Consider the following 24725-nt stretch of genomic DNA (forward strand, 5'->3'; position numbering starts at 1 on the left):
AACTTAACATTTAGTCTACGAATTACTGAAAATTAAATTACAATTAAATTACAATTAAATCACAAAAATTACAATCTATAACGAGACAAAGAAGAAGAAGAAAAGGAAAAATAAGAGAGGAGATATCATATATTCAGTATTCACGAAAAATGAATATAGCAAAGTGTCGAAGATTGCATTTATTATTATAACCACGTATAGCTGGCGTTCAATTCACGTTCAGTTCGTTCCTTATGCATACTAATACGATATGACTCGAATATCGTTAATCGATACATATTACATTGGATAGATGGTTAAATGAAATCTTTTTAAGCAATATAAAATTTTCGAAACATTCTTTGATAAAAAGAATGAAAATATTCTTGTCAAGAGCGAACTATTTATTATTTTATTCTTTTAGCGGAATTGAATAAATTTTTATGTAACTAAAAGGAGTAAAATAAAAAAATAGACATTTAATTAGTCTAGTCATTATATCTTATATTTCATTGTTAGTATAATTTATTTGAAGAGTTATAAATAATTTATTTATCATTTATTATTTGTAATTAAATGATTTTTTCGTAGATTTAGAATAAACAATGAATAATACATACATATTGATATTTATTTTCTATTGTCTGTTATTAAAATATTCAATATATATTATATTACAATTTACATATAAATATAAAATTAAAATTTTTTTCTCTAGAATTAAAAACAATCGCACCATTCTTTTATATTTTTAAATTTTGTATAAAATCATTTGTATAAAGTTGTTTTCCAGTAAAATAATTTAATTATATCCGATTGAAAAAACATAGGAAAGGGAATGAAGAATATATTGATATTCACCATATGTGTATCGTATATAAATATATGAGATACGAACGAGTGCAATAATTGTATAAGCCATTTTAATCCCAGCAAGGCTTTTAGTTTTTATCTGCGCATTTTCAGCTTTTTATTTCCTTTCCCATTATCGCATTTCAATTTACAAAAACAAGATTGGGGGAGAAAAGCTTTTTTCATGCTTTTTCATTAGAATATCAATTGATTGATCTTGAAAAAAGATTTCAAAAGTTTTTACAATCTTTTTTGGAACATTAAACATTATTTTTTCATGGACTTCTAAAATTTTTCGTGGAAAGTGATAATAAAATGCATATGAAGTTTTACTGAATGGAAATTTAGTAGAATTTTTAAACGTATGATTACTATCAGAACAGATGTGGCAAACATACGACGATATATGATGTGTCTTAAATCTTTCTACAGGATTCGTGTTATGTTCGCTAGTCATCTCATCTAGTAATTTTTCATTTTCTTTCACATTTTACTCCTCTCTCTTTCTCTCTCTCCCTTCCTTTCTCGCCCTTTCTCTTTCTCTATGTCTATCCCTTTAGCTCTTTCTCTTGATCTCTATTTGAATATTCGATTCGCTTTATTTGAATATTCAAATTAACTGTCAGTCATCAGTTACATCGTGCTTTTTGTGGCTATCACAATATTAAAACGCGTGAGCGAAGCTATTCTACGATTATCGAACTCTGTGATTCCAAATATTTTGACAGGTCCTACAGTGGTATGTGTATGACCTATCGTTATTTATGTGATTTTCTATACATCAGTACCACGACCTAGTGCTAAGCCGTAGTGCAACAGTTTAATTTCCTGAATGCATCCATTGATAATTGAGCCCGTTATAGATTTACCACTGAAATTTTCCACGCAAATGCAATTTCGGGCGCAACATTATGTTTATTGTGCACATCAATTTCTATATTTCAGGAATGGACGTAATTGAATTCATAAACATCCATATTGTGCAAGAAATTTCGATAAATTGTACCGTTAAATGCACGACTAGTCGTTTACTTTTTTCTCGCCAATCAGCACTGAAGGAAGCAAAGTAATAAATCGAAGCTATTAATATAGACGAGCCTGATGTCCGACGTAAACTTGGAAGCGTATTAATATGCCGTATATCTTAAAATTCATTTAAGCGTCACTTTAATTCGCAATCTCAATGCTCAGTGTGGTGTGACTCGCAATAAATCTTATAACTGACGTGCATCCGTAGGAGGTTCATCGACCATGATTTCGCGACGCTATGTGTCCCCGTGAGAATTCCGCCGTAAATCTGGCTTAATAACGATGGCTAGCATAAATTAAATTATAATAACGTAGTCTGGGGCGAGAAGACGCTTGGTGGGAGAAACGATGAGACATCCTGTTTTCTTTTCATTATTTTGCGCGCTCAAGCTTGCATCGATATCTTAAGAAGAGGAGGAAGAAAAAAGGCGTTTGAAGTAAGACGACAAAAGATTGTGGAAAATCCGATTTTCTAAGATTACGTTCCACATAAAGTTACAAAGATATTTTATCTTTGAAAATTGGAAATTGCGATGAATGACGACGCTGTCCCTCGACGTTTTTGTTAAAGAAAAAATCGATTGAGAGCCTGTGACAAAATTCGTAAGTAAAAAGTAGTTCACGTCAGAAAGAAATTCGGGACATTATATACGTATATCTCGTCCTGCGTTTTCGTAATAAAGTATAATAGAAATGAAATTTGTCATCCAGATATCTGAGTTCTCATTAAATTGTGTTAAAATCGAGATTTGTCATAATTAAAATCCAAACGAATCCTAGCTTTCATTAAACACCAGTATATTAAGACATCTACCATAATTCTCCTCGCGATCAGTTTGGCCTCACCTGAAGTGTTTGCGCGTAAGTAAATGACGCCCGAGTGTACTCAAACTGATAGGAAAATGATCGTGAACTTGTCGCTTGAAGAGAGTGTTATTGCTTGCTAACCGATCGTTCCTCTAATTTCGTTTTGCTCGTCTCTCCATAATTCCGCATGATAATATTCAGTATGTGTGTATTGCGTATCGTGTGCCTGATTATATTCCACACTAAAGTTATCTTTAGGATGGAATTAAGCGATGAACTCTCGCGCGCGCGCGCGCGCGCGCGCGTGTGTGTGTGTGTGTGTGTGTATTGGGTACACGTAATTCACTGTGTATGTGTCTCGTGTAATGTAATATCGGGTTTTAGTGGAACATTGAATGGCGTTATATCACTTGTAATAATTAGAGACTATCTCGTTTCACAGATTTCCTTAATTAAATGCATTGCGTAGTGATTACTGAATGTATGCCCAAATGTCGGAAGATGCGATGCAAATTTATCTATTTAGACGCAAATAGTGTGAACAGCGTTATGGAATAATGTCAAAGCGTCAAAGTAAAAAAACATTTCAAGAGGTATTATGGGAAGATTAAAATCAATTCGTCTTATTTACCATTAATCCAAGACATGTATAAATGAAGAAAGACTCTTATGAACAAAGTATAAATTATTTATTCATTTTTAAACACTTTGCACAACTTTTATGATGATAATAAAATAATATTATCGTGAAATATTAATGGAAAAAGGTTATTCTTTCTTCTCTCTCCTCTTATTTCTATCCTTTAATTTCTCTCTCTCTCTCTCTCTCTCTCTCTCTCTCTCTCTCTCTCTGTGTGTGTGTGTGTGTGTGTGTGTGTGTGTGTGTGTGTGTCTCGCTTTCTCTTTCTCTATCTGTCTATCTCTGTCTATCTCGCGAATATTACCCGCATATTTACGATGATCGATTTCCTATTGCATAACGGGATCGGATTATAAGTTACTACCGAACGTATCGGATTTATCGTCCGTGTCGACGAAATGGGGATTCAATCACGACAGTTTTAAGTAATCTAATCACGCGGGAAGAGAGTTATCGCATAACGACTGCGAATCGACGGAGGGATGCATTATCTAATTCGCGCGCGCCCATATAGCGTGCTAATTTCCTTTTACCTTCGAAACTCCGGATGATCGATATCGAGACGCGCCGCTGTCCAATGTTACCGGTTGTTGAAACAATGCTAAAAACGGTGACCCACTTGAATCGAGAGCATCCACGTGGTCGGATAATCACGAACATGTTCGTTTGTAGAATAAACGTCTTTCCGTACTACACAAATGCCAATCCTTCTTCGCTTGCCATTAAATCAGATTTATTTGTAAAGCCGCGCAGTTAAACACTATAAACTAATTCTGACGTAAAACTTTGTCATTTAGATAAAAGAAATTGATCTGAGAGAAGTCTCTTATTTTGTTCGTTCATGCGAGTGGATGTTAGTTATCGAGGCATTTACTGGTGCTATAGGATTAGTGTCGGGATCAAGTGGGATTTAAGTGGAACCGATGTTCCGTTTCTCTGTTCTCGCAGATCCACATTTTCGTAGGCGTGTTTCCATGAGTTTAAGTTTCTGCTTTTTGCGCAAGTTCCCTCCGCATTAAATAAAAATGCCTATCATAAAAGCCGGATTAACTCTTCCAACACTTTTTGCGAAAATATAACTTTATAATATATGATTATAAATATGTTTTTAAAGAAATGTTTCTTCTCCACTGAGTCGAGAGAAAGAGAAAGAGCGAGAAAAATACCTTTGTAATTTTATCTCTCTTGTGAAAAAATATCAAATTTAATACGATGACATCATGAAACTGCATATATAATATAAAAAATATTTTTGTAAAACGCAATCTGTAAATGCATTTAATATAAAAACGTATATTTTCCTTTTAATAAAATTAAAATTTGTGAGGTATGTATTGAACTTTTTTCTAAATTAACTTCGTTAATTTTTTAGCGAAAAACTAAAAGCGTAACTACATAGCATTTATTCGCATACTATACAATTACGAATAAATTGAAGTCGACGAAGAATAATAATCAAACGGTCACGTATGCATTAACCCTACAGTAGTACAAATAGCACACAGAGAATCGGACACGTTTCTATTTATTCTTTCTCATATTTTGAAGACCATGCATATGGAGTGTCTCATTATCAGATAATATTTTAATGATACGTTCTATCATAATTTTGAAGTTGAATTTTTAGGAAAAATTTAATAAGAGACCATTATTAGCAGCGGCTTCTCATTCTCATTATATTTCGACGAAATAAATCAAATTTTTGAGCTTTATGTGAAATTAAGAGAAAAATATGATTTTATCACGTTATTGACGCTTTATAAATACATGAGAGCTCTTTGATATTTAATATTTCATAATTCTGTGAGCATATCTAATGATAGCTATTAAATAATTAACATCTGCAAAAGACAGATTAAATTATCTCTTTTCCAGCTTTGAGCTGTTAAAATATATTTACAAATGCCGTTTATCAGCAATTCTTTACAAGCAATATTGATTTAATAAAACGTTTGAATTTATGAAAATGAAACGTAGTAAGCATGATAACATGTTTTCTCGATTCTCGATTTTAGTTTCAAGTTTCGGTTAATATAATATATTATAAATATCGACGAATTTTCCTTACTGTTCCGTCATACTAAGCCATCATCTTCTAAGGCTAACAAAATTTTAGTGGGTGTTAAAAAATTGACTAAGTTTAGGATATTACGTTCAATGGATTGAAGACTACTCCAAGAGAGTGGAAATGCAGCCATTTTTGAAAAGGAGTGACAATTTTCAAGAAGTGAAATATTTTCACTCTTTTTAAAAAGTGGCTGTATTTTCATTCTCTTGGAGTGAGATTTCGCTCCAAGAAATTTAGAGCGTAAAGTTGACAAGACATAAGCGTACTTAGGGTGCGTTCCGAGTTACGCATGAAGCGCATGATGCATCATTTATCTTTGTTGTTTACCAATTACTAAAGAAGAATAAAACGATACATCGTGCGCTTCATGCGTAACTCGAAACGCACCTTTAGATATATTACGATGTCATACTCACAATATCATTTCATCTCCGTCTTGACGTGTTGATGTCCGATATTTCGATAAATTTATAGAACAAACATTGGTAAGGAGAATACGCAAACATTGAGGAAATGTATCATTATGACAAGAGGAATCGACTTTAGCGAATTATCCACCAAGTTCACCCACAGCTATTCGATCCAGACGAAGAAGCGATTTTGTTTGTGAAAGCTCGAGAATGCGATAGCCGTGATAACCGATACAGCTGGAAGTTTCTTTTGTTCTAAAAGTTACACTCGGTACTTCTATCAATACAAATACCTCCGCAATACTCTACGACATTTCACAACATGATAGGTATTGTGTCGGTTCGTTATTGAACATAAAACCTCCGCACTTTGATAAGTAAAGAATGCTTTAAAGATATTGCTCTGCACGTTTTAACTATAAAAATTTTTTAAACAGTTTTACCTATATCTCAGCAGAAATTTCATGAAATGGTATTATACGATATAACTTTTACCTCAATCCATAATTGAGATGATGAGACGATATATAAGATAGAAAGAGAAAACGAAGATAAGAAAAATTAAATTATTGCTAAGATAAAATTTGTTGATTTTTATTAAGAGCGTGTTTACAATCATTGAAAAACTTTTATCGTAATTTAGTTTAACTGTAGCTAATAGTGATAGGAGGTTTAAAAATTAACTAGACACCATTAATAATTCTTTAATGAAATTCCAATTTTACGTTCACTTTGTAATGTATACAAGTAACGATCTGTTTCATATAAACCAGAAATTCAGACCGATGATGTGACAGCGAAATTCGATATGTACTCGCGTAAAACCTCCATAGACAATGGTTTAATTGAAAAATGTATTTTCATTAATGTTCGCGAATATTTATTACTCTCGTCGGCTTCGATGAATTCGGCGCGGTGCAATTTGTATTTTTGTGTTTTTTTTTATTTCGAGTTTTCAATTCGAAGAACGCTACAACCGCGCTTTGTTCCGAAGAAGAAAATACTTGTAGTGTAGCGCCTCTCTCTCTTTCAAATGATTGATAATGAGTTATTTCGTGGCGCAAGAAATTAGGAAGCGTAAAAAATTGTACGGGAATCTCGGAAGAGAAGTTTCATGTACAAGGATGCATAAACGCAATTTCGTTAGTGAAGTTCTTACAGGATATTGAGTGCATGCGAAGCTGCGTATATACATGAAATTATCTATTTCTCTCGGCACAGAGATTATAGTAAATATTTTAAGGACAATTTACTCTACATAGAAAATGTAATATAAAGGTACTTCCCGTTTTCATTTATAACAGAATCTGGTAATAGATGTAAGTTACTTCTCCAAACATTCCATTTATATTTTATTTATAAGTACTCTTATTCAATTTTCACGGGTTTAAAAATTTTATCTCATATAAATAAAATCATAAATGTATAAATTATAATCATGATAAAAAATGTATAAAAAAGACAATTATTTAAATTAATGTACAGAAAGAACAATTTTGTTGAAAAATTTAGTTGAATACAGGTTTGAAAATTTTATTAGACTATCAAAATGAATATGTATCTCAAGCTGATTACTAGAGTGCTAAAATGTTTTACACTTGTTTGATTTTTCTTTATAATTATTTTGGTTTAACAATATTATTTTCAAATCTGTGTTTAATTAAATTTTTAGATATTTTAAAAAGTTCTTTTCGTAGAAGATAAATGCCCGTATTCATAATTAGACCTTGTACTTAAGGCTTCCTTAAATTTATTTTTAGATGCAGTAGCCAATGAAATAATTCATAGAGTATCTGAAGATAAATTTAAGGAAGCCTTAAATATAAGGCCTGACTATGAATACGGACAAAAAAGTTATCAAAGAAAAAAAAGCATTTGGTTACACAAATATATTTATTTTACAATACTGAAATTACAGTTACTCATTTTTAGTGTCAAACTCTTTATCTACTGTATAATCTATGCTCCACGACTTTATTGTCCATTTGATCTATATTCTGTGGCGTTGCGTACGTAGAAAAGTATAAAGTGGCACAAAACACGTTCAGCTATATAAGAAGCGAAGTCACGTCGCGAGGCTCTGAATTTTATATCGGCGCGATCATGATCGGGCACAGCTGCTTGGAGAACTAGGTTGATGCTTGACAAGTGGGACGTAGCTTTTTAATAAGGACGTCATGCGGGGAGGAAGAAAAAAACTTATATTAACTTCCTCGTTGTGTGGTTGGCGTCTATTTTCTACCGGTCGCTAGAATCGATTATGCAATATCGCAACGTGTCATACCGTCGCATAATATGCAAGTAAATTTGTTGGGAAACTTGCTCATAAAAAGAGAGGAAATTATTGCAAATTTGCAATATACAATACACTGTGTAAAATGTTTGACGTGTCTTCAAATATACGTGTGTGATCGTATACGTAAATTTTTTTACGCGTATGTGTATTATATACTTTAGCATCTGTTTACTTTAATATGATTTAATGGAAAATCTAATTCGAATATTTAAATTGTTTTTATCACGCCTCGGTTTCTTTTTTACGTATGTGCTTTTATGTTAAAAAATTTGTCAAAATTTACCATTTTTTTTTATAAAAATAAATATTAATTATGAATATGCGAAAATTTTAATTAAATAACAATTCTATGAATAATGAAAATTACACTGTTCTGTGTAATTTTATATAATTCCTGACTATTCATATATTTGTTCTCTTTTCAGTACATTTTACAGTAATTAAAGCCCTAAAAATTTTGAACGATCTTAATGGAATTTCCGAGAAAATCCTGTAGAAGAAATAAAATTACATATTTTCATTTCTTTTTTTGTAGATATTATAGTATAGCTTTTACATTTTGTCTTAAAAAGAATAAATTTGCCTATCTATAAGTTTTGTGAGAAAATTGAATTGATGTTGTTATCACTTTAGCTTCAAATTTTCACGAGGGAAAATAGAAGGTGGAATAGAAGTGAAATATTCCCTTTGTGTAAACCATCAGAGGCGCTGTAAACAATACTGCAAAACGACCCTCGTTATTCAGACCAAGTGTAAACTTGAAAATTTCGTTGTATGCGATGTATCTTCCCTGGAGATCTTAAAAAAGTACGAAAAAGAGTCACGAGATACGCCTTAAAAGTTAGTTTTTAAGCAAGCATATAACGTGTATATGAAGTACCTTAAGATGTCTTTTTTTCATAAAAGGATGATATTAAAGTGGCACTCTCCGATTTTAACCTTGTCTTAATAAAATGAAATCAAAGCAACAATGGCAACTTAAGTATTAGAATTAGGTTTTGTGAAAAATTAAGATGGAGATAGGCAGATGATAAAATATGATAAACATACAAACATATAATAAAATGACTATTTCCTTTTTATCTAAAATCTTATATTTATCTAAATAAAATCCTTTATCTTTTATTAATGAAATTTTTGTATCAGGCGTAATCGCGCAAGTACATAATGATGAAAATTCGAACATTATCGAGAGAGCGTCTATTTTTCACTAATGAAACAACGTTCTGATATTTGATAGATGATATCGCCTTACTGCTATTAAGTAGATTTTCTCTCCATGACCCTATATAATATCTAAATATAGCGCGTTCAATGATTCTGGAACGAAGAAAGTACGCGATATACCTAAGCCCCTTTCTTAACGTAACGCATACCTCTTTCTCTTTTTTTCTCCACCTCTAGTACTTATTGATTTTCAAAAGGCTCGTTATCCTTCCATCATAAAGAATCCGCAGATTAATGACGAAACTAGAGCGGACGAGTAATTGAATAGGGGAATCGACGCTGGGACGCTTTACGTGTGTGCACAGGAGAGGAAACCTGTTGCTCGCCTGTCTTCCAGCCGCCTGGCACGCAGGGCGAGCGACTTTTTACTATTCTCGCGGTTAGGGATGGAAAGAGAGACAGGAAGTAGCGCCCTCATTAAATTTCCAGGGCGTCGCGTCGTGGTGGTCGTAACGACCGCAACGACGACGTCTTAATTGCCGAAGGAGCACAAATCCTAAAGTCATAATAACCATCGCGCGCGAACTTGGTGACTTTCGGCTTTCCCGAAAAATCTTGGACTTGGCCGTTCTGAGGTATTTTCGCCGTTACGACGTCGTATCTTTCTTCCTTTCCCCTATCTTTCACTCGTTTTGTTGGACAATTTGAGCGAAATCCGTCGAAAATGGGGAGTCCGCTTGTTATATTTGGTATTACTGATATCCTGCCAACAAAAATGAAGTGAATACTCTTAATACTAGAACTGTAGATAATCCTATTTTGGATCATTTCAACTTTTTTTTATTAGATACAGTACAGAATATTAGAAATACGTGAATACAAATAATTATAATGATACAAATAATAACAAAATAATTCTTTACTAAACGAAAACAAGAATAGGAAATTACCAAATTGGCACCTTTGTTCTAGTATTAGGAGAAGATAGAAGCCGTTAGAAGAAGCCATTCGCTTTGAAGTAAAAGCACAGAGCGAATATATATTCTTCATCTTGCATGAGGAACCTTTTGCTCTCACAAAGAAGCCGTTTAATATTTCAAAGTGTTTGGCTGTGAACGCGTGATCACGAAGCATCCATAACAAAAAGATACGAACGTGCACAAAATTATTTATGACACTTCATTCTTCTTATGTATCTCCGCGACACTTCTTCACTTTTTTTCTTATTTACAACGATGTACGTTTCGCTTTCGAATACTATTCACACGTGTTTTTCAGGACACGTTTGCTCCATTTTTAATTATCCCGTCCGTCCTGCCAGATTCTCAGTGGAGTCGAAACTTCAGCCAACCCCGATGAGTGGTTCTCCCTAATAGTACACTTTATTCGAAGGACATTCTGGTGAATGTTCTTAGGACATAAGAATATCCTCTGAATGTTCTTTGGAACGTCTCTTGGAGATCTGTACTATTAGGAGATCTTGACTTGTGGTAAGATATGGTTCAAGTGGTTACACTGTACAAATCTGTAATCGATCAGAGGAGCGAAAATATTTGTTCTCGGATGAAAGCACGGGAGTAATACCGTGTCCCTTCTCGTGAAAGCATAAGAATATCTGATCGTTAGCAGGGAAGATGCGTTTCGGAAGATTTGTTGCGACCCTTTTCAAGATGGTGAGATGAGAAATATGATTTTTTTTTCAAAGAGAAATTGTGCACGTACTGATGAATAAAGCTCGTACGAGCAAAAAAATTCGAATATTTCCGGTCTGATCAATAGCAAACCAAGCGTGCAGAAACCATTGAGTTCTCACTAGTCCTCACCCCCATGTATGCAAATGTTTACTACGATGCGTTTTTGAATTGTTACGGGATTTCCAGAGGGAGGTTGGTGAGAATCGATAGATATCGGACGGTATTACATCGAAGGCTTGTCAATAATCGTTTTCGCGGCGCGAACCGTGTTAACCGATGAACTTTCGGACGCGGTGCTTGGAGGGATTATCTTTGCGGTGCGTTTCCTGGACTAGCGACCAAACCGCGCGAAACCGCTAGTGACTATCCGGCCGAAACCTATCAAGCCGTTGTAAAGTTGCGCGCGCGTCATCAGCATGCGGAAACACAATCGCGGCACTAATAATGGCACCATACCCGATGGCTTTGCTCGCGCAAATCACCTACGGGAAAACGAAGCGAATGAATGACACAAAGATGGCAACACAAGCCACCTATAAGCTCTAATCCAGAGAGCCCGGTAAGCTTTACCGATAAAGCGAGTTTCGAATACGGACAAATGTACACGCAGGCTCACTTAAGCCTTAATCACACTATACTGCCAGTCACGATTGCTGGTCAATGGTTTCATTATAATCAATCACGATGTAGCTAATACGGACTAGCTGCAACGTGAACGCTACAATAAAACCTGCGACTGGCAATTGTAACTGGCAATCTGCAGTGTGATTACGGCTTTACGTGGGATTATGGTCAACCGCCTGCCGGTACTCCCACCTGTCGCTACACATACTCAGAGCATGCGAGATATTATCTCTCGATAATCGGACAATGAGTCCGTCTCTGCGTTTATGCAGGTATATGTTCGTCGAATTTGCGGTGAACCACAGGGCACATGATTTTTCCTTACGTTTACCTGCGTAGAGGAAGCGATTGGCTTCGGCAATATGTATGGTTCACCGGTACCAGACCCGGACGACGGGCTCCGCTCTCTCGTAGTGGTGGTGGCTAGGATCGATCCAACCTATCTTCCGACCAGCCACCATCCCTCGCCCCGTCGCCACCGCGGTCACGTTTCTCTCGCTCCCTCTTCCGCCTCCCTCTCTTTTCATCTCTCTCTCTCTCTCTCTCTCTCTCTCTCTCTCTCTCTTGCTCTTTCGTTGCTTCAACCCGAAGTGAACAGCCCGACGTGTAGCACGTACCATCTCGGATCCGGTCGCTCGTTTGCCCGGCCCCTAAATTCCGCAGATTTTTTTTTCCAATCGATGGCACCTCGTATGATAAGCTCTTCTCGCTTATGTACTGGTCTAGTCGTGTGTGAGTTCTCGTTTTCAATACTTATTGGGTAGTACGTCGATGTATCTCATGCATGAGAGGACCGAAGTATATTCAGTCTCGAAGTATGAAAAAATCGATTGTATTGTATGTTGCGCCGTGTTAAGCGCTTCGGAGTCTCACTCACGTGAAGATGTGATTTACTTTCGTGTCGCTTTTACACTTCATTGTCGTATCATGCAAGTATCATTCACAACGGACTCAGAAGAATCAGAAGGTTTTTCTAATGAATTTAGTATTGACTTGTCAATCATATCGTGATTTCCGAGAATCAAGAGACTTGACGGTTTTTTTTTGAAGAAACTTTCTTACAACTCGCGACTTAGTTTCATCACTTTTTGTTAGAAACTAACTACGGCCAGGTAGTTACGCAAAACTTTGGGCAATCTCCAAATTTACTCGCTTTGCACTGTGGTATGCTACGCCTCTAGGTAGTTTCCATTAAAGTATTCGATACTTGCCGTTCAGTCCGAATGTACTAGCAATATATCTAACATGTGGAGCATCGCGTGAATATACGAGATTCTTAGGCGATTCGCTTTAATGCCTCGCTGTCTAGACCAGTGGTGAGCTTGTTAATTAAATATATATTCCAAACAATTCTCCTGAGATATATTATCGGTACTTTACATGGGAAAAGCTAATAGACACATCCAACTGATTTTACATCACAAACAAATCATATAGTGTGGTAGTTTTCTATCGGCTGCTAGTAACGCTAACTTACATTTTCTATTCCCAAGCTATCTTATCTAACTTTGACGTATTTAACTCAATGAAACTATCCTGAGTATACCTAATTTCATTAATAGATTAAGATGAAATATAAGATCATTGCACACCTAAAATCCAAGAGATAGGATAACTTCATGGCTGAATATCGTCTTATAAACTTTATCTACTTCGGCTGATTGAATAATTAAGTCGGTTCCAAACAACAAAGTCTGATGCTCGTAATCTGCAAGCTTTAGCATTATTTAAAGAGAAGTCATAATTATTACGTAACATAGAAACAGAGATGAAATAACTATAAGTAAGAGCGTAATATTTATAAGAATTATAAGAGTTATGAATAAGAGACAAAAGAATTTCTGTTTCAAGGTGAAAATTTGTCGCATTTCATTATATGTCGTGTAATTTTTCATATCGTAGAAATTATATTTAGCAAACTATTTATTATATCTCTTGCGTTCTCTGTCGTGAGTTGTTATGATAATTACACCGTTTAATAACGTAACATTTTTCTTCGGTGCTGTATTAGCATTTCTGTTCCATTATGCGTTTTTAAAATGTTTCTAAGCACGGAACGGACGTTATTCACTTTTAGCGTTTGATATCTCGATAACGAGGTATTTCTGTCTACGGGTGCACGATAAAAACGAATAATTATTTTAACGCCCCCAAGGGAAACATGAAATTCGTGTCCATCCTGTACAATAGATAACATTTGCAACTTTACAACTGATATATAACTTTATAGTCTCCAAAGCGCTTACACAATTTGAATGTCAATTTGTAACGCATCTCAATGGTCCCCTTAATATTGATATTCGGTTGAATTCTCCGAAAATCTAAATAATAATGTGCTGCATAGTTTCTGTCGGAGTTCCATTTCAATTCGACCGACTCGCTATCTATATTAAAATCTTAGTTCTAAAAGCGCATTGGACATGAACTCCGTAGAATTCTTACCCTTAATTTCGAGCAGCCGGAAACGATCGGAGGAAGACGGCTCTGCATAACTAAAGGAATTTACATTGTGTTCGTACATTCCGAAAAGTAAAAGAAATAAGTTTAATACGATAGGGAGAGAGAGAGAGGGGGGGGGGGAGCGAGAGAGAAAGGGAGAGAAAGAGAGAGGGAGAAGGAGAGGGGTAGGGGGTAGGTGGGTGGGAAGGAGAAGGAAGGGGAGAGAGAAAGAGAGAGGACCTTGCGCGATGTCTGAATTTATAATTTGTCTCATCAAACTTTCTGTCGATTGCTTATCTTGTGCGTCAGATTTTCATCTGCGGAAACAAACATTGCAAAGAAATAAAAAAATAGCAGAGAAAAATTATGAAGAAATTCAGAAAGACTAAAAAGATCAGAGTAAAGAAGTAAAACAGATGTCAAATTAATAAAACGTGTGTGTATATTTAATTTTTGAAGTTAGACAAACGAATAAGAATTTTAGACTGACATAGTGTATGCTCTTTTGTACTTGTTTCGCATTTACACTTTTCGACCTTTATTTATCCAGATTTCACGTAAAATCGAGAACAAATATTTGCGACGTTGGCAGAGACGATTTATCTCTGGTAAATCCTACAAATTTTTATGTGATTACGTTGCTGTGTTTAATGTTTCAACTTCACAAGGAGTTCCTTTCTTTCTATCGGATAAAATTCGTGTACCTTCGTGCTTTTCAGCCATTTTTCATTGTTGCGGTCGCTCGATGGACCACGAAAGCTGCAACGGACGGCGGAAAAAGTTCACCTTACTTGATCATTATATCGAGCGAAGAAAGTTACCTACCTTCGTTAGCGTGCTCACCACCGTGTACACCTCGCTAAATTGCTTGTTGAAACTCATTAAAACAGTTTCACACACACATGACGCGCGTACATAATCGTTAAAAGCACGGCATCGTTATTGAATATTGACTCAAACGAGGTGGCGTGTCGGCGAAATATGATATTTCGGTAGTTTAATCGCGACTTAATCGTGTCACCGTCAATTACTAGACGCGGTAAGACGTATTTCGCAAATTTGCATTATCCTTTTTCGACAAGTGCGAATAGTTTCTTACTTTTTAGTACCTCCGTAAATACTGTCCTTTAATTAGACGAAGTCTTTTAATTACGCCGCTCTGGATATATAAAAGAGGAAAATAAATCGTTTCGTTCTTCAGAAATAACATAGTGTTTTATAGAATAAGAATTTCGTTCCTTTCACTTATTCTCTGAGCACAAAAGGAATGATTTATGCATCACGATGTACGAGAAGTATAACACACACCCCCCCCCCACACACACACACATACACACACACATACACATATATACAGGCGATATCCTCGAAATTTTTTATCTGTGAGGTATCAGATCGTTTTAGATCTCTTCATGTTTTATGCAAAGGAAATTCATTTGTAGGTCTGTGGAAAACATGTATGTGGATGCGTACTTTGTCGTGACCAAATGTTTAAAAATCCATCATTATCATATTAAAAAACATTTCCAGCCACATGTAGCGTATAAGCTTCTATCTATATGACATCGCCAGATGTCGGCGATAAATATGACGTTGCTCTTTTATCGCTGTCGTGATGTGCAATATTTTCTGATCGCAATTGGTGTCACCGCATGTTCATCTTATCCAGACATTCGTAAATCATTTTTATTTCTCGTTCGCGCTAACCGATTTCATCAAAATCCTGCATCGTGATTACTAAAAGATGTTTTAAATTAAACTTAATTTTCTTTTTTTTTTAAATATTATTGATTTATTAATAGTAATCTCAGAGTGACTGATCAGAAAAGTTTGCACTTAAACAGTATATCTCAATTAAATTTCAATTTACACCACAATTTCCATTTACATTTGATGTTGGGGCTAACCATATGTTGTAATAATTCACGAAAGATAGTCAATTTACATTATTCTGTTTATTTAATTTAATGAAGGACGCATATCTAATGATTTGGCGTCATAACTGCAACATTTAATGAAGTAACTCTTTATCAGTAAATAATTGTGAATGTAATGTTAATGCTATCTGCTACATAATCGATGAAAATGTTTATCGATTCGTGCGTTAAGCATTCGCGTAACTTGTACGATATGTATTATGTGAACTAATTGTATGGTTTCTATTTGATTTTGTAGTTTCTGTTACAAAATATAGTATAATGTAACAATACATACGATACAATACATCGTAAATTTTGTTAATTTCTAACGCGAACCGCACAATTGTGGTCGTACAGATTAAAATTTAATAATTAATCGTATCGATATGATATTTTCGGTTAATCTAATAATCGTTTGAACTTTTCCGATTAAAAATCTATGATTGCAAATTATGGCAAGCGATGTTTTATAAATTTAACAAAAATTTAATATATTTTTTATTAATAAAAATTCATTCACTATTCATATACAGAGGTAAATAGTTTTCGAGGATATTGTTGCAAACACACACGTGGCTGATTATTTTTTTTTATATAAATATGCGTAAGCGAGAACACAGTTCTATATACGTAGTATTTTATAATCTATAAATGAATAATTGAAATTAGAATTTTAAGGAAAAAAATCATTACTTACAATTTCTTGATTTTATATTTTATGTACCTCTGTACTTAGATATAAAAAGGGAGAAATAAAAATAATAAAATTTTCTTAAAGGAAAATTAATTGAAATACAGTTAACACAAAGTTAACCGAAGAAAATGGTTTTTTTATCTTTGCCTTACAGCCGTCGCTCTGAGACTTACTTCGCCAGAGATGCTTCATTTAAACTCACTTATAAACTGAAAAATTAACAGTGTCTCAACATTAGAAGAACTAATACTAAATTTCGTGTTAATCGGATTATATGGCAAACGTGCTTGCTGCGAATTTTATACAACGAAAATTTGATAGAGATCATATTTGACGCATAATCCACATTCCCCCCGGAATTTGATATTTGGAATCCAGAGGAGAGATTAAATATATATATTTCTATTTAATTTACACCTGTGTGTACAGTAAATAATAAAGCAGTATTGGTCGATCGCCTCACGTTTTTTTTTTTTCGAATTTTGCGATTTTGCAAATGGATGATGTATCGGCAACAAGGATTAACGACGAGAGCGATAACGACAAGAATCATTTGAAATATGCATTAAATTCACCTCGCCAGGTTCGCGGACTGGAATTTCCATGAAAGTACTAGCAACCTCTAGTGAGATTAGATTAGCTGATTGAGATTTGTTGGAACGTGAAAATTATGTGGGCTGCAGTGTCAAGATCGTTGGAGATACTCGTTGCCTTCTTCGAATACTACACTACCAGGTAAAGTATCGTTTACGATGTATGCAGTATACGTATTTTCGCAACAAAGAGTATAAGCAGCATTTAACTACGAGACTATAAGTGCACACTTAGAGATAAGCATTATATAGACAGCGCGATACAGAATAGTACAAATTTCTACAGTTTATTGTCTGCGGTAATAGAAGAACCTATAGGTATAGATAGAGGAAAATCCTACAAAAGTCTTTAATGCGCATTCAAAGGAATTAAGAACTTTAGGAATAATTAAGATGATTGCAACATTGTAATTTAATTTTTTTTATATTGACTAAAATTTTATGTGCAATATGACATATAAACATGTGACATATTAACATTTGAAATTATAATTTATTCCTTTTTTCAAATATATATATATATTTATATATATATAAAAAGGTCTGTTTTTTATTCCTGTACTAAATTGCACTAGAATTCTCTTTCTCGCTTTCGCCAAATATCAAATATACTTATCTCACATATATACTTATCTCACCTTAAATTCTAAAAGTGTATACTAATTCAACTATAGACAACAGACTTATATGTATTGAATTTTACAACTTTTTATGACACATAATAATAGAATTTTTCTGCGATAAGCAGATTATAGGATGGCATTTGAAACCTCTGAAAGATTGAAAGGTTAATTATTATTTATACAAATATATTAATTATGATAACATGTATATATGTTGACATAAACGTGGCGTAAAATTACTTTTTTATATTATTTGTATAATATTTTTCGTTGAATATATGGTACTAATATTTTGAATACGACATTTAACACGTAGTATATTTGCCACTTTTTAAATGCAGTGCTGCATTTTTTTCTTTAACGGATGTGGTCAGAGTAATATACATAATGCACACAGTCAGGCAGTTTACCTTTCATAACGTGACCTTGCCTTGGAACGATTTCTCGGACATAAACACAGTGAAATAGTGTCGCGCAGAAAAGATGCATAAAAGCTCTTTCAGCGTCTTTCATACTTTCTGCGTCAACGTGACAGTTTTAGAGCTTTAGAAAAACGCAGCAATAGGGTTAAGGGCCGCAAGAATGCTGTGTATCAGCGTGAGAAAGTACTCTACACATTGATGGTCCTCAAAGACGTCCCATTGAGCGCGAACAATTTCGGAATATCCATCGGGATCTATCTCTCTCGGTAGCCATCCTCGATTTAAAAATATTCGAGGCGAGCAGTTGAATCGTCCTCGTGACACTCGGAGAAGCATCGCGAAATGGCAAGCCGTCGCTCCCGTTTCCAGTATTTTCAGTGCCTTTTTGCGACGACAGGAACAATTTCTGCTCTTTTGCCAAGCGTCGTAACGTTCTCGATCTAATATAAAACAAGAAAACTTGCAAATCCGTGCCATTTGCACTCTCAGTTGACATAATATTTTTTATTTATTGGAATGATCGCCGTAATATATCGTATATTTCATGAAAGAGTCGTTGGCAAGATAAGACTAGTGTGATTTTTAAATAAAATGATACTTGTGACTTATGTTACGATTTATCTTCATTTCTCATCATATAAAAACAGGCTTGAGAAAAGATTTTTCTTTTAAAGAACAAAACATTATCTGTGTTTTTGAAATATATTTTTAATGCTTCATACATGCTTTAAACTTTTAAACAGTATCATTAAAAAAACATATTTAATAAAATATATTAAAAGCATCGATTGAGCATATTTTAAACAGTTTAAAACATATTTAAAACATGATTTTTATCAACCCTGATATAAAATATTTTTATTTTATTGGTGATATGTTATAGTATGATAAGAAGAATTTATTTTCTTTAAAGAGACGCAATGTCGTAATTAGAAAAAATATGTTTTTTCAAGTTCAAGTCTTTCAGAATTTCAAAATAAGAAGTTCAAATTAGAGAGTTATAATTTCCAAAATATTCTCCTACGTTTCTATATTGACTCTTAATAAATTGATTTTATTGTGAACAAATATCTATGTGATAAAATTTACGGTTTTTCTATTTCAAGTTCTAACGTTGCAGTAGATATTTAAAGAATGCTTTTGGAATAGCGTGACATTTTTTTGTAGCAGCATTTCAGCAATGTAATTGAAATGCTAAGGTAACATTGCCGGTATGTTCACGATTCGGCAACAGATTGGGTACACACGCACGTACTGATAACGCCGTTAAATTAATCACGTATTGTCGTCGAAATACGTTAAGGCATAACGAACAGGTGATGTGGCAAATTGAAATTGACAACTCGAAATTACATTAAATAGCGAATCAAAAGCGAAACGGTTGTTTATTAAATCTTTCTTATATTAATTAAAAGCATGAAACAGAAAACCTACAAAAATTTAATTTACCTTTTTTATCGAACTTTATTGGATTGAATTTTACTAAATTTAATATACGAGAAAATTATAATTTAAGAAATATAAGAAATCTTCAATATATATATATATATATATATAAAAGATATAAGACATATAAGGAGATGCTTATCGATGATAATATTATCGATAATTTTGTTTTTTATTCTTTTTTATGATTAAGATGAAGGGATTTAGTTTTCCTTAGATCTTTTCTGTGATCTTATTAAAGTTCTATTCTACGACGTTCTCTTATCATCGTTGGTTTAATATTTCCAACTTAATAAATTTCTCTAAGATTACTTTACTCGAATTAAATGCTTGATGTAGAACTCGATGTAGAGTCTGCAAACACAAAAATTTCTGCTTCAACTTATCTTGATAATTTAAGGTTAATTAGTTTCTAAAATAATTTCATTCTACGAAGCTTCCTGAAGATGTTTTTTTAGCAAAAATTAATATATAATTTTTTTCCGGTACAAAACATGACGAATCGATCTTGATTGTAGATTTTAAAATAAAAATTATAACGTAGAATTTCACTAATTAATAAAGTTAAAACTACAGCAGTCATCGTATACCTAATTAATTATCCATTTTTTATTAATTTAGTTTTTTTTGTATGTTTTACAATACGCGTTCGATGTTCGTTTTTCACATCGAATTAAATCGAGTGTGATAAAAGAGTGGCGGCGTATGCGCGCCATTTTCGTTCTTATATTGTACTCTACTTAGTAACTTTATCGATTAACCTGTAGAATGTACGAGTGTGTGTAGTGTGTACTACACGCAACGTTATTAATTCTTGAAACATCATATTGTGGATATCTAACGGAACAATATGAGCCACTTTAATGTTTCATACACGAGATGATCGTACATTATTATTTTTATTCTTCGCACAAGTTTCATTATTTTACTTAAGTATATTAATTTTTTTATATTATATTCGCTGCATTTCTGGTACATTTTAGACAAGAGAAAACGTTCGATGCATGAAAGGAACATCTTTTTTTTATATATAATAAACTCTAATTTAAAAACAAGGTATTTTAAAATTTGAAAAAATTAATAAAAGTAATGTGATTAGTTTAAAGATAAGTTTATTGTATGTGTTAAGTATATGACACTAATTCCTTGCAACAAGTTTCAACACGTAACAAACAATGCACAAATGAGCCTGAAGCAACCGATTAAAGGAATTTAGACAAGAGAAAAGCCGTTCTTTTATAATTGTAATAATCTTGCATATAACATTAAAATAATAATTGTAATCCGAAAGAGAAAGAGGCAGTAAAATGTATCTTCATAATGTGGAACTCAAATGTCCCAACGGATTTGATGGTTTAGTATATAATTTTTTTCTCCTTATGTATATATAGGGTGTCTCTAAGTTCCCGCATACGTACAAGACGTGATACTTTAAACAAACAATCTTTTCCTGTAACAAAATTGCGTCCGACTAGTAATTTTTGCAGGAAAACAAGTTGAAGTTATATAAATAAACGTAAAAATTATTTATCAAATGTAATTTTACTACCGGAAAAAGTTGTTCGTTTTAGCACAAAAATAACTTTTCCCTTTAGCAAAATTGCGTTCGATAAATAGTTTTTACAGGAGAGAGCAGATTGAAGTTATATAAATAAACACAAAAATTATTTATTGGGCGCAATTTTGTTAAAGGAAAAAGTTGTTTGTTTTAACATAAAGTATCACGTCTTGTATTTCGTATGCGGAAATTTAGAGACACCCTTTATATCTATTTTTTTCCAAAAATTATTAATCTGGCAAATATCGCGTAAGTTTTGATTTGAGATTCCAGAGTTTGAATTGCAATTTCAAATTGCAAAATCTTTGACGTGAAATTTATTTAATTTTGTGGATTTTATAAAATCTCTCTATACAAATTTATAAATCTTGAAGATATATGGTATATCAGATCGAGGTGTCGATACGTTGGAATAAAAACGGCTACGTAAATAGTTCATTCTGAAAATTTGTTACCTAAAACACACGCACACACATAAATAGTACTATATCGAGTACATATATCGATTTCTTCATGTATACGCGAATCTCTAATTTTTATGTAATGCGAACCGAGCGAAACGTTGCTGTGTGGCTGATTTAATATCAAAACTTCCACGATATCATCTGCGAGATCGCATATTGTATCCCATAGAGTGTTGTTCATTTATCAGTACATGTATCTATTTTCGTTTCAGAGTTACTGAATTCCTAACAAACATATGCACACACATATATATGTACGTATGGTATAATTCCACAATAATGCGAAGTCAAATGTGGCTATTGAATATCGATAGGCGTTCCGCGGTTGTGGTCATAAAGGATAATATACTTTAATAAGAAACGAATTAATGGCCCTACCTAATCGATACACGGACGTATAATACGAAAAAATAACAATATATTCTTGTTAAAAAAAAATTGAAAGCTTCTTTTTTTAATCGTTTCCTCTCTTTGAACCTGTTTGTAATTTTACTAATTATATCGCTGTATGACATCACATATTTTTATTGGATTTTGAAGAGATTTAAATAAATCTGAAATTAATATTATTAATAACTATGATAATATAATAAACAATAGCAGCTTATAACAGACTCATTAAAATATGCTCTATATGATACATTATTCTTTTTCTAAAAAGGTAATAATTTCATATTAATAAATGAATAATATGATATTGATACGAGATATTCCCTTTTAATTGTCACTATATTAACCATTACATATAAATGGTATAATTTCTGACTGACCACATCATGTGCAAAGTTATATATATACGTACTCGTAGGAGTTTGATTAAACTTTATACTCCCTAAGCTGAAAGGCTCAAGATGATGAAAATGGATTTTGAAATAATTGATGTAATTATTATCGATGGTCGACACTATTATTTACAGACTATCCACTGACAACTCCTACAAAGTAGCAACTTGAGCAGTAATTTTACGTCGCGCAATTAAGAAGATGGAAATATACGGCCGTACCTAACTTAATAAAATTATTACGAATCCCTTTCTTTCTACTTAAGTTTCCATTTTTAACGAGAGAGACGGCAATTAACTCCGAGCATTCTGGGTATTGAAACTTCTTTGTGCCCGGGTTAACGTTTGAAGATATTATCGCTTCGTTAACTACAATTTGCTGCAGCGTTTACTCGACGATGTTTCTCACTATCGCATTGTCTGTAAGTTGTTGAGACTTACAATTCACGGATTCCCCATGTCGAGAACTGTCCTTGAACGTGTCAGTGCACGCATTTTTTTCTTTTCTTCTTTGTGATTCTCTTCGTTCGTAACTTGAAATTGTAAGAGATATTTTTTACGACGTTTTTAATGTTGTGTGTTGTCTCTCCAAATTGGTGCGATGCTCCTTTACCCTCCTCTGTCCGATGTCACAAACTGTATCGTTCATTCGTCGTGCGGCGTGTACGTGCCTGTGTGTATACGTGTGTCCAGTTAATTAATTAATCACTGATCTTTTTCTGTTTCATGCCTCGTTTCACTGTAATGCGATCGGAACCGCAGAGCGCAATTAGAGTAAGTATGAACGACCTCTGTGCGAAATAAAATGCGACACTTTTAATAAACGATTCATTGTTCTATGCTGCGCTTCATTTATCTCTTCTCTTTTTTTCTTCTCTTCCGAAAAAAACTATTTTAACTGTGTAAGTAGTTCTACTTCGTCGAAGAAGCTCGTTCAGCTTCTTTTGTCTTGCCCATCGATGAGCATCGATGACTACTACGCGACGTTGTTTGTCTTGTCTGTAGTCGGCGTTTGTGTTCACGACAAACTCCACAGTCTCTACTTTTCGAACTACTGTCTTCTATGCCTGTCTGCTACTGTACTGTCAAGTATTTCTCACAGTATACCATTAGTAGTGATAGTGCTTTCTGCTCGAGGATGTCCAGTTCGATCGGCGTTCGCGCGCGCGCGGATCATCACTGGATTTATCTTATTCTTTATACTCTGGAACCGCACTGTTATTGTTCGCCTGCACAAATACACACGTTGATACACGCCTGCTATCGAATAGATACAAAAGATCTTGTTTACACGGCCAGCGACGTCGGACTAACAGCATTTACAACACAAACGTTCGCTGTTAGCATTACATGGATATACAATTTTTCGATATTTTTTAATATTAATTCGAGTCAACATCACTCGATTGTATGTTTCACTAGTTTAGAAAAAAAGGAAGACGTTGCATGTACGAATAAGATTAATCGTAATAACCAGTATAAAATCTCACTTACAATTAGACGAAGTAAAAAAGATCTAAAAAAATCTCAAAAAGAATTCGCTATAATGATTCCATACTGTTATTTTAGGATTAAGTAATCTGAGACGAAATTAATTACGATAGAGGGAAATTTGATTTCCGTCGACGTTAATTTTCCAGACGTTGATTTAACGCGATTATCTCATTACGCGTTAGTCTCTCTTAGACTTAGAATTTTTGAATACAAGTTCGCGCATTATGCTATTTATACGCGGCAGAAGTTCTGATAAATATGAGTACACGCCGCGGTGAAACTTCTGCTACACTATTCTCATAAAACTTAGTTCCGCGAGTGCGCGGTCGCCATTCACTCGAGCTGAATACAATGAGCCTCTCTAGCTGTGCATCCGCTCGGCACCGGTTGAATCCTGTACGGTTTCTAGTTACGCGTTGTCGAGCCACGGCTGAAAACAATGTGTCGCAGGCGTTTCCGTTATCGCCCGGGCACGATTTACCTATTGTACGCCCTTAACCTTTTGCAAATGCGCTTAAATGTCGCGTTTGCTTGCCGCGTTAGTTCGAATTACAGGTCCGAAATTCTCTCGTGCGCCGACACAAGCATCCGAACGGTTTATGAAGCGGTATCGAGGCAAATTTGTATGCTCAAGTTTCCTGTTTACCCAGAGGTATATTGATGAGGCGGGCCGACGTCTTACGGTAATTATCGTCCATGGCGTAGTTGTTGAGAATTGGCCGTAA

General features: G+C 34.0%; 1 protein-coding gene across 7 annotated transcripts in view; it reads left to right on the plus strand.

The window, feature by feature from the left end:
- Positions 1-24725, plus strand: part of Syt7 (Synaptotagmin 7) — a 175727-nt gene that overhangs the window by 136289 nt on the left and 14713 nt on the right. For 4 of the 7 annotated variants that reach the window (XM_018449026.1, XM_018449029.1, XM_018449030.1 and 1 more), the window contains one exon: positions 23269-23280. The exons of 1 other annotated variant lie outside the window; for it this stretch is intronic. In XM_018449026.1, the coding sequence (XP_018304528.1) occupies positions 23269-23280 (12 nt within the window). Of the gene's footprint in view, positions 1-17206; positions 17354-23268; positions 23281-24725 lie in introns of those variants that run through there. 2 more of the 7 variants (XM_018449032.1, XM_018449033.1) reach the window with 2 other exon arrangements.

This window comes from Mycetomoellerius zeteki, unplaced genomic scaffold (assembly GCF_001594055.1).
Source record: "Mycetomoellerius zeteki isolate Tzet28-1 unplaced genomic scaffold, Tzet1.0 scaffold228, whole genome shotgun sequence".
Taxonomy (NCBI): Eukaryota; Metazoa; Arthropoda; class Insecta; order Hymenoptera; family Formicidae; genus Mycetomoellerius; species Mycetomoellerius zeteki.